Source organism: Nerophis ophidion, linkage group LG24, assembly GCF_033978795.1.
Source record: "Nerophis ophidion isolate RoL-2023_Sa linkage group LG24, RoL_Noph_v1.0, whole genome shotgun sequence".
In the NCBI taxonomy this organism is placed as follows: Eukaryota; Metazoa; Chordata; class Actinopteri; order Syngnathiformes; family Syngnathidae; genus Nerophis; species Nerophis ophidion.
Genome location: NC_084634.1, coordinates 15289445 through 15305498, shown reverse-complemented (window position 1 = coordinate 15305498; position 16054 = coordinate 15289445). Strand labels below are relative to the sequence as shown.

At 40.6% G+C, this 16054-nt stretch overlaps 1 protein-coding gene across 2 annotated transcripts in view; it reads right to left on the bottom strand.

Annotated features, from left to right (window-relative positions):
* LOC133542595 (centrosomal protein of 128 kDa-like) overlaps positions 1–16054 on the bottom strand; it is a 108825-nt gene that overhangs the window by 29696 nt on the left and 63075 nt on the right. For both annotated transcript variants that reach the window (XM_061886874.1, XM_061886875.1), the window contains 3 exons: positions 15621–15785; positions 7072–7128; positions 2412–2604 (listed from right to left, as the gene is read on the bottom strand). In XM_061886874.1, coding sequence (XP_061742858.1) covers positions 2412–2604; positions 7072–7128; positions 15621–15785 — 415 coding nt within the window. The remainder of the gene's footprint in view (positions 1–2411; positions 2605–7071; positions 7129–15620; positions 15786–16054) is intronic.

Below are 16054 nucleotides of genomic sequence, written 5' to 3'. Positions count from 1 at the left end.
TTAAAATGGTTGTTAAAGTTAATTTTTTATTAGTGATTTCTGATCATTTGTAAGGGCACCAAAGGGACTTCTGTGGGTGTGCACGTGTTGGCAGAGCAGCGCATACAAGACAGTTTAGATTGTCGTTTTGGCTTGGTAATAAAGACACAGTTGATCCATCACCTCCTTGTAATGTGTGTTTGATATACAGTACTGGATAGCACTTTATATGGTGTTCAAAGTCTACAAACTTTTACTAAAATATGGACTTTTGTCGAGAGTAGAACTCATTATTCGTATTTACATTGTTTCCTTTGGATACATTTGCATCACTATACAAACCTTTTGATTTACGAACCCTGTTTAAGAACCACTGAAGTTCATAAATCGAGGTTCCACTGTATTTGCACTTGCAAAAAGTCTGAGCAAAATGTTTGTACTAAAGTCAAATATCGAATATGTCAATGCTGAAAGATAATACTGAAATAAGTCATTAATAAATGATAGGTTAGAGTTCTGCTGACTATTGGCAATTAAGTGAGCGTCTTATAAACATAGCTAAATTGTTTATTTGATGGATGTTTAAAATGGTCACACAGCATCAATGACAAACTGTAACAAATGTTATTCATGTTCAGCTTTAGGAATTGTCGTGTCACCTTGCTGACTGCTAGAATTTATAAGAGAGTCATTGTGATAAAAAAAATACCACACCAGTAATTACATTTTCTATCAAAGACATTTACTACTTTAAATTAATGACTGATCAGTTGTGGAGATAGGGGTGTTTCCAAGCCCATTAAAATTAGCTGACCTGCTTATAAAACAAAATCTTCTATCTTAATTATCTAGACATCGTTCTCTTCATTTTTGAAGAGGAGAGGTGACACGAAGATTGTGATAGGACGATTAGAGCTGCAGCCGAGGTGACATAAGAAAATTGTTGCATTAGATTAGATAACGTGAACTCTGGTGACAGTTTGAAATTACCACAAAGTTGAAAAAAGCTAAAAAAAAAAAAAAAAATGAAACAGAATTTACGGTGGGCTGCAATATTTCCGCAAATTCAAGACTATAAACCGCTACTTTTTTCCTACACTTTGAACCCTGGGACTTGCGACTTGTAAGAGAGTACGGCTAATTTATGGATTTTTTCCCCCCCACAATGCAAATAGTAAACACAAAAACAAAAACCCAACAAACACAATGAGAATGTGTTTTATTGTTTGTGCTATGGCACCATCTTTTGGAAGAGCTCGCTCACTGCAGGTGGTGCAATGTCGTTCCATTTAGTTCTTACAACCGGAAGTAGAGTGCCATTCCATCTCCTAGCTGTTCATAGTGGTTCTACTCATTTGGATTCTTCATTCAACGTTTGTAAGTTTTACAATATAACTAAAACTGTTAATCCTTGTTTTCATGCATACTTGTACGCGTAATGTAATGAAGCTAGCGTTATTAGCAATGGCTAATATGCTAACAAGTATTTTTAACTTACAACGGCATTCTTTTTGTATTGTTTCAGTTTTGTACATCTACCAAGATGTCACCGTGGAGTTATTGAGTGTGTTTAGCTGATTGGAGAGCTAGCTCCCGCAGCTAGTGAGTCCATGATGATGAAATCTGTTTTGTTTGATCAGCTGTTTTACTGCCGTGTTACGCAATCAATGTGTGTAAATAAACATTTCCAGAATCTTCCTGTGGAAAAAAACTCAATTCGCAAAGTATATCGATCCGTTGTGGTGAAGAAGGAGCTGAGCCGGAAGACAAAGCTCTCAATTTACCGGTCGATCTACGTTTCCATCCTCACCTATGGTCATGAGCTTTGGGTTATGACCGAAAAGACAAGATCACGGGTACAAGCGGTTGAAATGAGTTTCCTCTGCCGGGTGGCGGGGCTCTCTCTTAGAGATAGGGTTGGAAGCTCTGCCATCTGAGGGAAGTTCAAAGTAAAGCCGCTGCTCCTCCACATCGAGAAGAGCCAGATGAGGTGGTTCGGGCATCTGGTGAGGATGCCACCCGAACGCCTCCCTAGGGAGCTGTTTAGGACACATCCGACCGGTAGGAGGATCGGGGAAGACCCAGGACACGTTGGGTAGTGTATGTCTCCCGGCTGGCTTGGGAATGCCTCGGGATCCCTCGGGAAGATCTGGACCAAGTGGCTGGGGAGAGGAAAGTCTGGGCTTCCCTGCTTGGGCTGCTGCCCCCGCGACCCGACCTCGGATAAGCGGAAGAAGATGGATGGATGGACGGCAACGTATATATCTGCGGCTTATAGTGCGGTGTGACTAATATATGGAAAAATATTTTTTTCTTTTAAAATTTAGACACACCACACCTAAACCCCTGGGTAGTACTGCTTAGGTGTAGGTCTATTGTCAATGGTCCTGTTGTCTCTCATAGGGAATAAAGCTCACTACAACATTGTTTACCTTTTTTTTCAGTGTTGATGGAGCGCAGCAGCTTCTCCTGTTGCTCCAGACGCTGCAGGAGAAAGTCCCGGTCTGCATCCCGGGTGTGCCCGAGGGCTTTCAGCTGATCCCTGTTGTGCAGGCTCGGCCCGCTTACTCGCTCTTGTCTTGCGGCACGCTCCTGCGCCTCCTCACGTAGCCAGCGGAGCTTGGCCTGGTTGGTGTGCACAGAATGTGTTAGATGTGGGTATGAAAGTTGGACATAAAGCAAAACACAGATGAAATGGTGGCAAACCCAAGCAAAATACACATTTAATAGATCATTTCAATAAACAGTGCAGCGGCCGATAAAAACGCATTTATTTCACCAAAATAAAACAGCTAACTGGTGATTTAATCATGTTTAATTATGTCTCTGAAAGTGTTCCAGATAAAAGATATAGGCTCTGGTGATAAATGCTGAACTGCGTAAACACATTTTAACAAGTATCATGCATCACCCAGTCAGCGATAAAAGTGTGTCATTTAGTAAGATATTACAGCTATTACATTCACTCAATTTGAGGAGAGAGCAGCGAGGTGGAAAGCAGAGATACAAGACAAAAGAAGGAAAGAAGCAGGTCATTTAAATAAAACGATAATGAAAGTGCTGTTTTTTAGCCTGTGGGGCAATGAAATATATTAACAGATTTCAACCTTAATACGTACAGTAGTTGTTTTAAATGACTTTTGCATTCAGGAAGGTCAACGTCACTCTTGACCAGTGTTCCGAATAACAGTGTTGTTTTTTGTATACTTGTATGTATATTACAATGTCATCCCCGATACATTTGACATACAGTAAGGCAGCACGCTAAGTTGGATGTGGCTTTATGTCGATGCGACAATGTTAGAAGCACAAGTTCAATGCAGGAACTATCTTCTTACTCGTGAAAGCACCATACTAAAATTAACTTAGTATCAAAAAAGAAGAGGCAAACACAGCAAACAACACACTTAAGCACACACTACTACGACGACGTGGGAATAATGCGCTACAAATCAGTGATTAAAGTGACAGCTTGCAATCTTACAATAGCCCGCTTGTGAACAAGGAGACAAGACCGCCATGGAAGCAAATTTAATCTCTTTATCAACCAGCGGTAACACAATCCAGTGAGGAGATTTTAGCGGCCGCCCCTCGAGAGCTAAGTTTAAACACAGCTGAGCTGATGCTTCGCTGTCTAGCTCTATCGCTAACACACGTTATATGGAAACAGGCACTGGCTTTAAAAGCACACACTCAGCTTTCATGAAATGTCTTTCAAATGCATATTCCATATATTTTGTTTTTTTACAGTAACGCAATACCGTAAATTACAGACTATAAGCCACTACCTTTTTCCTACGCTTTGAACCTGCGGCTTAAACAGTGCAGCTATTTTTTTTTTCTGCTGACAACCATAATGCAAATAGTCTATAAAAAAATTTACAATAAATTAACAAGCAAAGACACTAAAAAGGCGTTTTATTATTTATGCTACGGCGCCATCTTTTGGACAAATTTGCTCACTACAGGTGCTGCAATGTCCTTGTGTTAAGGGTTTACTTATTTTAACATGTCCTGTCCAGCCAACCAGGCAAATCATATTGTTGATGTAGATTATATATATTTGCTGTACAGATTTACATTCGAAAAGAGAAGTGTGGGATACTTATCTTGCTGTCCTTTTTGTATTTGGATTACTTAAATTGATTTTTTTAATTTTGGAGGGGATAGAAAGAAAACAAATTGCAGGGACAAGAGTGGGATAAGACAGTTTAGAGCTTTAAACCGGAAGTAGAAGTGCAGTTCCGTCCTCTAGTCGTCTATTACGTTTGTACTCCTATGGATTCTTCATTCATCACTCCAAGCAACATTTGTAAGTTTTACAAAACAACTAAAACTATTCATACCCACTAAACCATCCTATGTGTGACGTCTGTAGGAGTGCTTTCATGCATATTTGTACGTGCTATCGTAATGTAATGAAGCTAACGTTGATAGCATTAGCTAATATGCTAACACGTTACGAGTGTGGGTGCTAGTATTAACTTCCAATGGCATTCTTTTTGTTTTGTTTTTTCAGTTTCACAAATTTCTCAGTAAATTCCCCAAAATGTCATTGTGGAGTTATTGAGTCTGTTTAGCTGATTGGACAGCTAGCTTCCGCAGCTAGTGGGTCCAGGAGGATGACTTCTGTTTTGTTGGCTCAGCCGTTTTACAGCCGTGTTACACACACCGTTTGGAAAAAATTAAGGTACAGTGGGGCAAAAAAGTATTTAGTCAGCCACCGATTGTGCAAGTTCTCCCACTTAAAATAATGACAGAGGTCTGTAATTTTAATCATAGGTATAATTCAACTATGAGGGACAGAATGTGAAAAAAATATCCAGGAATTCACATTGTAGGAATTTCAAAGAATTTATTTGTAAATTATGGTGGAAAATAAGTATTTGGTCAACCATTCAAAGCTCTCACTGATGAAAGGAGATTTTGGCTCAAAATCTCACGATACAGGGACCGGCTTTAAAATTCATTCTTTCCTTAAAACGGATCAATGGTCCTGTCCGCTTAGCAGAAAAACAGCCCCAAAGCATGATGTTTCCACCCCCATGCTTCACAGTAGGTTTGGTGTTCTTGGGATGCAATTCAGTATTCTTCTTCCTCCAAACACGACGAGTTGAGTTTATACCAAAATGGATACATGGATGATACAGCAGAGGATTGGGAGTATGAAACCAAAATATAACTTTTTGGTATAAACTCTACTCGTCGTGTTTGGAGGAAGAAGAATACTGAGTTGCATCCCAAGAACACCAAACCTACTGTGAAGCATGGGGGTGGAAACATCAGAAATTACAGACCTCTGTCATCATTTTAAGCGGGAGAACTTGCACAATCAGTGGCTGACTTAATACCTCTTTGCCCCACTGTATGTATATAAACCTTTACATAATATTTATGTCTGAATAACTCATTTCACAATGTATTTATCTGTCACTTTTAGTCCGTCGCGGTTAATATATGGATATTTTTTTCTTTTCTAAAATTTAGTGGGTGCGGCTTATATAACAGTGAACTTTATAGTCCGGAAAATAAGGTAATGACTTACCCTATTAATGAATTACATTCATCAAAGGGTCACTAATTAAATTACTTTTTTGGCATAAAAACATCCATCCATCCATCCATCCATCCATCTTCTTCCGCTTATCCGAGGTCGGGTCGCGGGGGCAGCAGCCTAAGCAGGGAAGCCCAGACTTCCCTCTCCCCAGCCACTTCGTCTAGCTCTTCCCGGGGGATCCCGAGGCGTTCCCAGGCCAGTCGGGAGACATAGTCTTCCCAACGTGTCCTGGGTCTTCCCCGTGGACTCCTACCGGTTGGACGTGCCCTAAACACCTCCCTCGGGAGGCGTTCGGGTGGCATCCTGACCAGATGCCCGAACCACCTCATCTGGCTCCTCTCGATGTGGAGGAGCAGCGGCTTTACTTTGAGTTCCTCCCGGATGACAGAACTTCTCACCCTATCTCTAAGGGAGAGCCCCACCACACGGCGGAGGAAACTCATTTCGGCCGCTTGTACCCGTGATCTTATCCTTTCGGTCATGACCCAAAGCTCATGACCATAGGTGAGGATGGGAACGTAGATCGACCGGTAAATTGAGAGCTTTGCCTTCCGGCTCAGCTCCTTCTTCACCACAACAGATCGGTACAACGTCCGCATTACTGAAGACTTTTTTGGCAAAGAAACAAGCAACTATAATAATTACTTTTTATAAAAGTACTTTTCCAAACACTGTTCTTGACAAATAGGGGCGGCATGGCGTAGTGGGTAGAGCGGCCGTGCCATAAACCTGAGGGTTGCAGGTTCGCTCCCTGCTTATTGACATCTAAGTCGCTGCCGTTGTGTCCTTGGGCAGGACACTTCCCCCTTGCTCTCAGTGCCACTCACACTGGTGAATGAATGATGAATGAATGATAGGTGGTGGTCAGAGGGGCCGTAGGCGCAAACTGGCAGCCACGCTTCCGTCAGTCTAACCCAGGGCAGCTGTGGATACAAATGTAGCTTACCACCACCTGACGTGAATGAATGATGGGTTCCCACTTCTCTGTGAGCGCTTTTAGTATCTAATAATAGAAAAGCGCGATATAAATCTAATCCATTATTGTTATTATACTGTTAAACTGAAGCAAATCCAGAAAGTATTATCAAGTCAAAAAAATAAACATTGTGAATTAATTTGTATAAGTGTGGGAGTGACAATTTACCACCTCAAGCTCCGTCCACTCCTGGTCACACAGGAAGTGATCTCATGTGATTTAGAAACAAGTATTTTGCTGACTTGGGTCCCAGACTGAATGTGTGTGAGGAAAATAGAAACCCATCATCAGCCTAACTGAAAGGTCATATTATTCCATGGTTCACAAGGCTCAAAACTGCGCCGTGCATTTTGTCCAATAATAAATCATTTTTCAGAGATGTTTCATTAAAGTAAATGTTGGTGTTGGATAAACAAAAAAATGTATCATTAATTTTCCAGGCCGTGCAGGCACGTCGTGTTCCCGCTAACAGCACTGCGCTCTTAATCTTGTATTGTATAACTGAATTTCCTGGAAAAATCCCTCATAAGGTTGACAGCACAACACGCAATAATCATACCTTTGTCTCTGCTAGCCAAAGGGAGGGGTCTTTGACTAATCCAGATTTCTTGGTTGCCTGTTGATAAAAAATAAATGCAATTGTGAGTTTGTGAGCTAAACACGGAAATATGCATACATGAATACACTGCAATAATTCAAAAAAATGTGTAACCTGTTCTCATGTATGCAATGTCGGGGGTGTCTAAACTTTTTAGGAGGTGTGTGATGCATTGTGGCTAAAAACAACTTGGCCAGCGGCCGAAAGCCATATTAAGAGTATGTAAAAGTTGGAGTCCTACCTTATTTACTTCCCTGGCGACTTACATAAAGTTTTGTAATGAATCAGAAATATCAATCAGCTAAAATGCGTCAAGTGTGGATAGAGTGTTTTGCATTTCTCCCATCATGCATTACAGGGGATTTAAATGAGTGTAATTTTGAATCATTCGTGATGCTTGGACATGTTTTAGAATAACCACAAAGTCCTGTGAGCAGGTGTGTGTTATGTGTGACCATGTCAGTTGATGTTTTGTTTTAGTTTTTTTGCAGCACGAGGTTGTTTGGATTGGGTCATATTAGTCAATTTTTTTGACCCCTCAGGCCATGCAGCTGGACGTGTCGCCGGCAGAGCTGAACGCGCCCCCGGGCCAAATTTCGGAAACGACTGACCTATGTGGCACAGAGCACGAGGTTACACAAGGTCAAACGTATGCATTCCCAAAAAAAGCTGCCACTATTTGCAACACAAATGAGGCTTCGGAGCCAAGAGCTGCTGAAATAAACATTTTCAAGGAAACCTCTTATATACTGTGTTCAATCACGACGCTAAATGTCACTCGGTAAAAATCACACGGCCACTCATGCTATGCAAATGCTGAAATGTAGCAGCTGATATAAATGTATTGGGAAATAACAACAGAGTCTGCTGCATAAATGATTCATTTATTACATGACTCATATGAGAACAAAAGTGTGTATGCCAGCAGCTCAAATTAAATTGGAAATATAGAGTAATAATATAAGCATCTCTAAGTATTTTAACTAACTCAGTTTGCATTTGATATATTTGTAATTTTCCTAATGTGTAGGTACGATTGTTAAAAAGGCAAAAAGACAATAAGTTGACTAACCACTAAGCTTTGTTTGGTTGAAATACACTCCTGAACAAAGACCTTTAAGGGGAACTACACTTATTTAAGAGAATGTTTTCCATCAATCACAATCCCCATGTGAGATAAGAATACACAGAAAAGTACAAACTCCGTTTCCATATGAGTTGGGAAATTGTGTTAGATGTAAATATAAACAGAATACAATGATTTGCAAATCCTTTTCAACCCATATTCAATTGAATGCACTACAAAGACAAGATATTTGATGTTCAAACCCAAAAACTTTTTTTTTTTTTTTGCAAATAATAATTAATTTAGAATTTCATGGCTGCAACACGTGCCAAAGTAGTTAGGAAAGGACATGTTCGCCCCTGTGTTACATCACCTTTTCTTTAAACAACACTCAATAAACGTTTGGAAACTGAGGAAACTAATTGTTGAAGCTTTTGAAAGTGGAATTCTTTCCAAAGTTTCGTTTTATGTAGAGCTTCAGTCGTTCAACAGGGTCTCCGCTGTCTTATTTTACGCTTCATAATGCGCCACACAATTTCCATGGGAGATCGGTCTGGACTCCAGGCGGGCCAGAAAAGTACCCGCACTCTTTTTTAACAAAGCCACGCTGTTGTAACACTTGTCTTGTTGAAATAAGCAGGAGTGTCCATGATAACGTTGCTTGGATGACAACATATGTTGCTCCAAAACCTGTATGTACCTTTCAGCATTAATGGTGCCTTCACAGATGTGTAAATTACCCATGCCTTGGGCACTAATACACCCCCACACCATCACAGATGCTGGCTTTTGAACTTTGCGCCTATAACAATCCAAATGGTTATTTTCCTCTTTGTTCTGGAGGACACCACGTTCTCTGTTTCCAAATATAATTTGAAATGTGGACTCGTCAGACCACAGAACACCTTTCCACTTTGCATAAGTCCATCTTGGGTGAGCTCGGGCCCAGCCAAGCCGGCGGCGTTTTAGGATATTGTTGATAAATGAGTTTTAACTTGCACTTACAGATGTAGCGACCAGCTGTAGTTACTGACAGTGGTTTTATGAAGTGTTCCTGAGCCCATGTGATGATATCCTTAACACACCGATGTCGGTTTTTGATGCAGTACCGCCTGAGGGGTCAAAAGTCTGTAATATCATCGCTTACGTGCAGTGATTATTCCAGATTCTCTGAACTTTTTTATGATTTTACGGAACGTAGATGGTAAAATCCCTAAATTCCTTGCAATAGCTTGTTGAGAAATGTTGTTCTAAAACTGTTCGACATTTTGCTTACAAAGTGGTGACCGTCCTTGTTTGTGAATTACTTAGCATTTCATGGAAGCTGCTTTTATAGCCAATCATGGCACCCGACTGTTCCCAATTATCCTGCACACCTGTGGGATGTTCCATATAAGTGTTTGATGAGCATTCCTCAATTTTATCAGTATTTATTGCCACCTTTCCCAACTTCTTTGTCACGTGTTGCTGGCATCAAATTCTAAAGTTAATGATTATTTGCACAAAAAAAAAAAATGTTTATCAGTTTTAACATTAAATATGTTGTCTTTGTAGCATATTCAACTGAATATGAGTTGAAAATGATTTGCAAATCATTGTATTCCGTTTATCTTTACATCTAACACAATTTCCCAACTCATATGGAAACGGGGTTTGTAGATACTAGAATATAAATAATGCCTCTCAAAGGTATAATAGAAGGTAAGGAAGTTAGTCAACTTTGAGATTCCACACTATATGCAAAAAAATTGCTTTGACTAAAGCAGTAGCGACTGCCTCTCAACAAAAGGAAGGCAGCACAAGACCTTACGACGTCACAAGGAAGACTCTGCAAGGTGTTCATCTCTCAGCGTTTTTTTTACTTAAGGAAAATTCTGACTTGACCAGCTAAAGGAGAGGATAAGTATTGTGCTGAAAGATACAACAGCCCACCTGATTGCGTCCCAGTAAGTGCGAACATTGTAAGTGGGTAAGTGACTGTTTTATGTTCTTATTTGAAATGTTTAGTACAAGTGCGATTGTTCATTCTGCTCTACATTTGTTTTGGATAAGTTCCAAATCAATAAGTAAATTGATTGATTGATTGATTGATTGATTGATTGATTGAAGGCAATGATTAGTGGTAGCAAACACATAACTGCCTCTTGACGCGCTTGTTGTTGACATTCGTTGCTATGCGCTCAGTGGAAATACACCCAACAAAGTTCCAGTAATGCTGGTAATGACCAAAATACAATAGTACTGCTGCATGTCTTAATAAATGTTCCTGTTACTATATGACCGTAAATTCTGGAGTATATACCACTACTTTTTTCCAACGTTTTGAACCCTGCGGCTTTTAAAACGGTGTGGCTAATATATGGATTTTTCTTCGCTGGCGACCTAAATGCAGACACTGAAATGATGCTATTATTGTTTGTGCAATGGTGCCATATTTTGGACGAACTCGCTCAATGCAAATGCTGCTGGGTGAATGTCTACACCAGTGCTTTCATCTGTTTATTCATTTCAACCTAGCGTACAAGTGCCGTTCTGACATCTAGACAGTCGTCCATAGCGTTTGTACTCGTATGGATTCTTCATTCATCACTCCAAACAACGTTTGTAAGTTTTACAATACAACTAAAACAATTCTTACTTACCAAACCCTCCCATGTGTGATGTTTGTAGGAGTGTTTTAATGCATTATTTGTTGGCGCTCTCGTGATGTAATCAAGCTAGTGTCGTTAGCATTGGCCAATATGCTAACTTGTTTACAAGTGTCTGTGTTAGTATTATTAACTTATAATGGCGTTATTTCTGTATTGTTTCAGTTTTACAAATTCCTCAATACATTCACCAAAACGGCACTGTGGAGTTATTGAGTCTGTTAAGCTTATTGACGATGACTTCTGTTTTGTTTGATCAGCCGTTGGACTGCCGTGTTACAGACAACGTTTGGAAACTATTAAGGTGTGTAAATTAAGATTTACAAAATATTTATGTGTAAATAACTAATTTCTCATAGGCTTCCGGTCTCTTTTACTTGCCTTCTTTGCACCTCAAAACTCAGACAGTGCGTGTTCACAGCCTCACAGACAGCTGGAAATTATAGAACTCTTTTAAAAAATGCAAACTCTTCTCACTGAGGGAAACACAACAAGGGGGCAGAAGAGCTGCCGGTTGCAGACCCCTGTTCTGGACCATAGACCCAACCAACCCATTGTAGTTTGTGCAATGAAAGACAAGCAAATCCCACTAATACAGTGGAAAAATATTATTATTGGCATCTCCGTAAATGGAAAGCGCAGACAGCATGTTAAAATCGTAAAAAAATGGATCACATGGTTACTTGTCTGCTTTCAGTACTTACACATTAGGGCAAGCTGTTGGGCATAATGAACAAACAGCATGATTTTTTTAGACCCATTCTGGAGGAAGTCTCCACACACAACATTATCTCAGCATGAGCATCAGGCAACTTTTTTGGAGTTGTCACTTCCAACCGAGTCCAAGCCAAGGAGACATTTCAAGTGCGCTGAGGCTTAAATTGCAGCTGTAGAGCACGATGGTGCGCAGGTCCCTTTTCTGAGGAGGTCCAAAAGCACTTGGCAGACAGAGCGATTGTTGAACTAGGATAAAAATGCTTTTGCGATCAAACGGAGCGCTGCACGGTGGCAGGAAAAGACTGGGAGAGAAGTCGACTGGGAGCTGAGAGTGCTGTCAGTAGGATTGATGTGCAAAACAGCATTGTTGAATCCACCCTGTCATTTAAGTGCCTGTATATTGCAATACATATATATACTGTGTGTGTGTGTGTGTGTGTGTGTGTGTGTGTGTGTGTGTGTGTGTGTGTGTGTGTGTATATATATATAGCTTTTAAAGCTAAAGCTGTAGATTTTTCTTCACTGACGGTCATAATACAAATAGTTTAAAACAAACAAAACATGCAAATACACTAAAAAAGTGTGTTATGGCGCCATTGTTTGGACGTGTCCTTCCACTTAGAGCGTTGAACCAGAAGTAGAAGTGCCTGTCAGTCTTCTAGCTGTCCATAGCGTTACTACTTATCTGAATTCTTCATTCATCACTCCAAGCAACGTTTGTAAGTTTTGCAGAAGGGGTGTCCAAACTGTGGCCTGACGACGTCTACAAATTGGCCTGCGAGACATTATGAGTTTAATAAAGAATCTTGCCCGCGGGGAAAGTGCATTCACTTTTAAAGTCTAACATTTTTGATTCTGCTGTTTTGTCACCATCACTGACGGTCATAATACAAATAGTTTAAAACAAACAAAACATGCAAGTACACTAAAAAGGTGTGTTATGGCGCCATTGTTTGGACATGTCCTTCCATTTAGAGCTTTGAACCAGAAGTAAAAGTGCCTGTCAGTCTTCTAGCTGTCCATAGCGTTACTACTTATCTGAATTCTTCATTAATCACTCCAAGCAACGTTTGTAAGTTTTGCAGAAGGGGTGTCCAAACTGTGGCCCGACTACGTTTACAAATTGGCCTGCGAGACGTTATGAGTTTAATAAAAAATCTTGCCCGCAGGAAAAGTGCATTCACTTTTCAAGACTAACATTTTTGAGTCTGCTTTTTTGTCACTATCTAGTGGACAACATAATTTTTTTCCTGGTCAATTACCTTTTATTATGCACTGAATGCACAGAAATTACTTATATAACCCAATGCAAACAACCTTACCTAGTCATGGTGCCAAATAAAATAAATACATAAAATCCAACCAACACAAAATATCTACAGACATGGTCACTGATTCTTCTGTATATTATAAAACATGTTCATTCACCATAAAAAAAATCGAATTTACACCCACCCATTACAAAGCATGATGCGAAAAATGCAAAACACGCTCCACACTTATCCATGTTTGGTACATTTTAGCTGCTTCGTATTTCTGATTGATTCCAAAACATTAAAGAGGTCAAGGTCTGATTCCTTGTGTTTAAGCTGATTTTGATTCTTCTGATTATACAAGAACAAATGTTCATATTAGGTAATATTATTAACCATAATATTTGTTTGTATGTATATACATAAAACATGTGTTTGGCCTTTTTAAAGAAAATACATGTAGAAATTGTTTTGATGTTCTTTTTTCCAAAATGGCACCGATGTAGTGGTTGCTGTTGGCAGGAACTCTGTGCTCTTGTGTCATCCTTTTGTGTTTCCCTCTTGTTTTCATTTGTTTTTATATATATATATATTTTTTTGCCTTTTGGTCCGGGACCCTTTGGGACAGTGTGACAAGGGGTTGCACTTTCGAGACTTATGCGGTGTTTTTTTGTGGACTTCTGGATCTGCCTCCCGGAGAGCCTTTTGGCCATGGTGACCATCTACTGGGTCTCTGCCACACCAGAGTCCATTTGAAGAGACTGGAGGGGATGCGGATGTAGAGACAGGGCTGTGCAGCTAGCACTGAGCCCCGGGAAGGACAAGCTTCACAGTGTCTTGGCTGAATGAGGAGGTATCGGACACCTCTGTCTCCTTGGACGTATCCTCGCTCATCCATGCAGACTGGACACTGGCCGAGAGTTGGTAGGCGGCCGAGAATGGAGTCGGCTCTCTTGGTTGCTTTGTTGGGTCTGCTCCCGTCTCTGGCCATGCTCCCTCCACCCCAGCAGACGATGGTGTGGAACACCACAGAGGCCACCACAGTGTATATGTTTCTTTTACTTTTTATTCATAGCTGTATGTAGAAGTGGCTGGTTGCATCAGTTCTGCTCTTTTAATGTCTTTAATGTCCTTTGTCTTCTTTCATGATTGATGTTTCCCTCTTACACACAAGTAAGAGGGATCTGTGCTATGGCTATGAATTGTTTTTTTTTCCCTTGGCCTCAGTCTGGACACCCTATCCAGGGGCCCAGGCTTAGACCCATTTTTTTTTCTCCCATCCCCCCCCCTTTTTTGTAAGGGGCTCCGCAAGTTGGCAGACCCGTCAGCGATCCTGTTCTGTCTCCCTGTAATGTTTGTTTGTTGAAAAGCTGGCGCTAGAATGAAATACTGGTGGAATGTACAAATGGTGTAAAAGTTGAAATAGATTAAAGGTTAAAATGGTTTGAGAGCTGAAGAGCAGAAGCTGTACTGAAATGTAGTATGAATCTTATAATGCTAAATGTTGATATAGTTACGAGAGTTACTTCAAGAGGTTACCAAGTAACATCCATCCATCCATTTTCTGCCGCTTATTCCCGTTCGGGGTCGCGGGGGGCGCTGGCGCCTATCTCAGCTACAATCGGGCGGAAGGCGGGGTACACCCTGGACAAGTCGCCACCTCATCGCAGGGCCAACACAGATAGACAGACAACATTCACACTCACATTCACACACTAGGGCCAATTTTAGTGTTGCCAATCAACCTATCCCCAGGTGCATGTCTTTGGAAGTGGGAGGAAGCCAGTAACATAATCTTTATATTTTAACTGTAAATGTATCACATTAGCTAAAATGCTGGCATAAAACGCAGCATGCTAACAGGGAAACAGATAGCATACTTGTAACAAAAGTAACAAGTATGCATGGATCGAGGGGGAAGGGGTATGCCAGCATATTATGTTGCCTGTAAATTTTGTAGAACAGACTGAACATGGTGGCCGAACGGATATACTCAGTCATGAACGGTAGGCGAAGCACAAAGCGTCCGCAGCGCAGCATCGTTCACAACCCAGTACTATGGGCCACCTCGCAAAATGGAGACCCGATGGTATAACTTATGCTGAGACAAAGATGGCTATGCTGATAGCTGGAAGCAACATCCCGTTCTCCTTTGCGGCTGTCTACAACAAATCCGTGAAGGATATGTTCCCGGATTCGGAGATCGCTCGCCAGTACCCAAATGGCAGAACAAAGGTTACTCAAATAGCGAAAGGTAAGTGTTGTTGTTTTTTTAGTAACCAGCAAGCACAGTACAGTTAGTAGAAAAACTGTGTTTTTATTACTGTGTATTTGATAGGTGCCGTCTGAAATTCAACTATTTATTTTATTTATATATATGATAAAATAAATATATATAGCTAGAATTCACTGAAAGTCAAGTATTTCATACAGACAAATATATATATACACATCTATTTTTATTCTATATATATATATATATATATATATATATATATATATATATATATATACACACACATATATATATATATATATATATATATGTAAATATATATATATATATATATATATATATATATATATATGAAATACTCGAGTTGGTGATTTGTAGCTGTAAATATACTCCTCCCCTCTTAACCACGCTCCCCGCCCCAAACCACACCTCCGCCCCACCCTCGACCACGCCCCCCACCTCCCGAAATCGGAGGTCTCAAGGTTGGCAAGTATGGGTGTGGCTCACATACAGGCGGGCTCTATTGTAAGAAAAACAGGGTCCATTTGTAAATTTGGTTGTAAAAGAAAAAAAAACACAGTCTACCATACCTGTAAGTTGTCTTCACTATTCCTGCCGAGGCCATGGAGCGCTACATCGAGTTCATCACCAATGGTGGACAGAGTTGCCTCATGTTCTGCCTCCATTTGTGCCAGCTTCTCTTCCAGTCTAACAAGCTCTGAAACAGACACACGTCTTCCTTCGTTTGAACTCATCTGTGAAGGAGAGGAGAGCGATGACAGAGTTGAGGGTATTGTCCTCTCCTGGAGTTATTGTGACTTAATATGGTAGGAGACGAGGGACGGAAATAATCATCAATTGGTTAAGCAACTGATCTGTCGATCTGTGGAATTGACAACGATGGTATTGTCAATAGACCAAATCACCCCTTATGTAATGGTGACTTGATGGAGCTTGAGAGAGGCTGCGAAGAAGAATGGGCCAAACTCCCCAAAGATAGGTGTGCCAAGCTTGTGGCATCGTG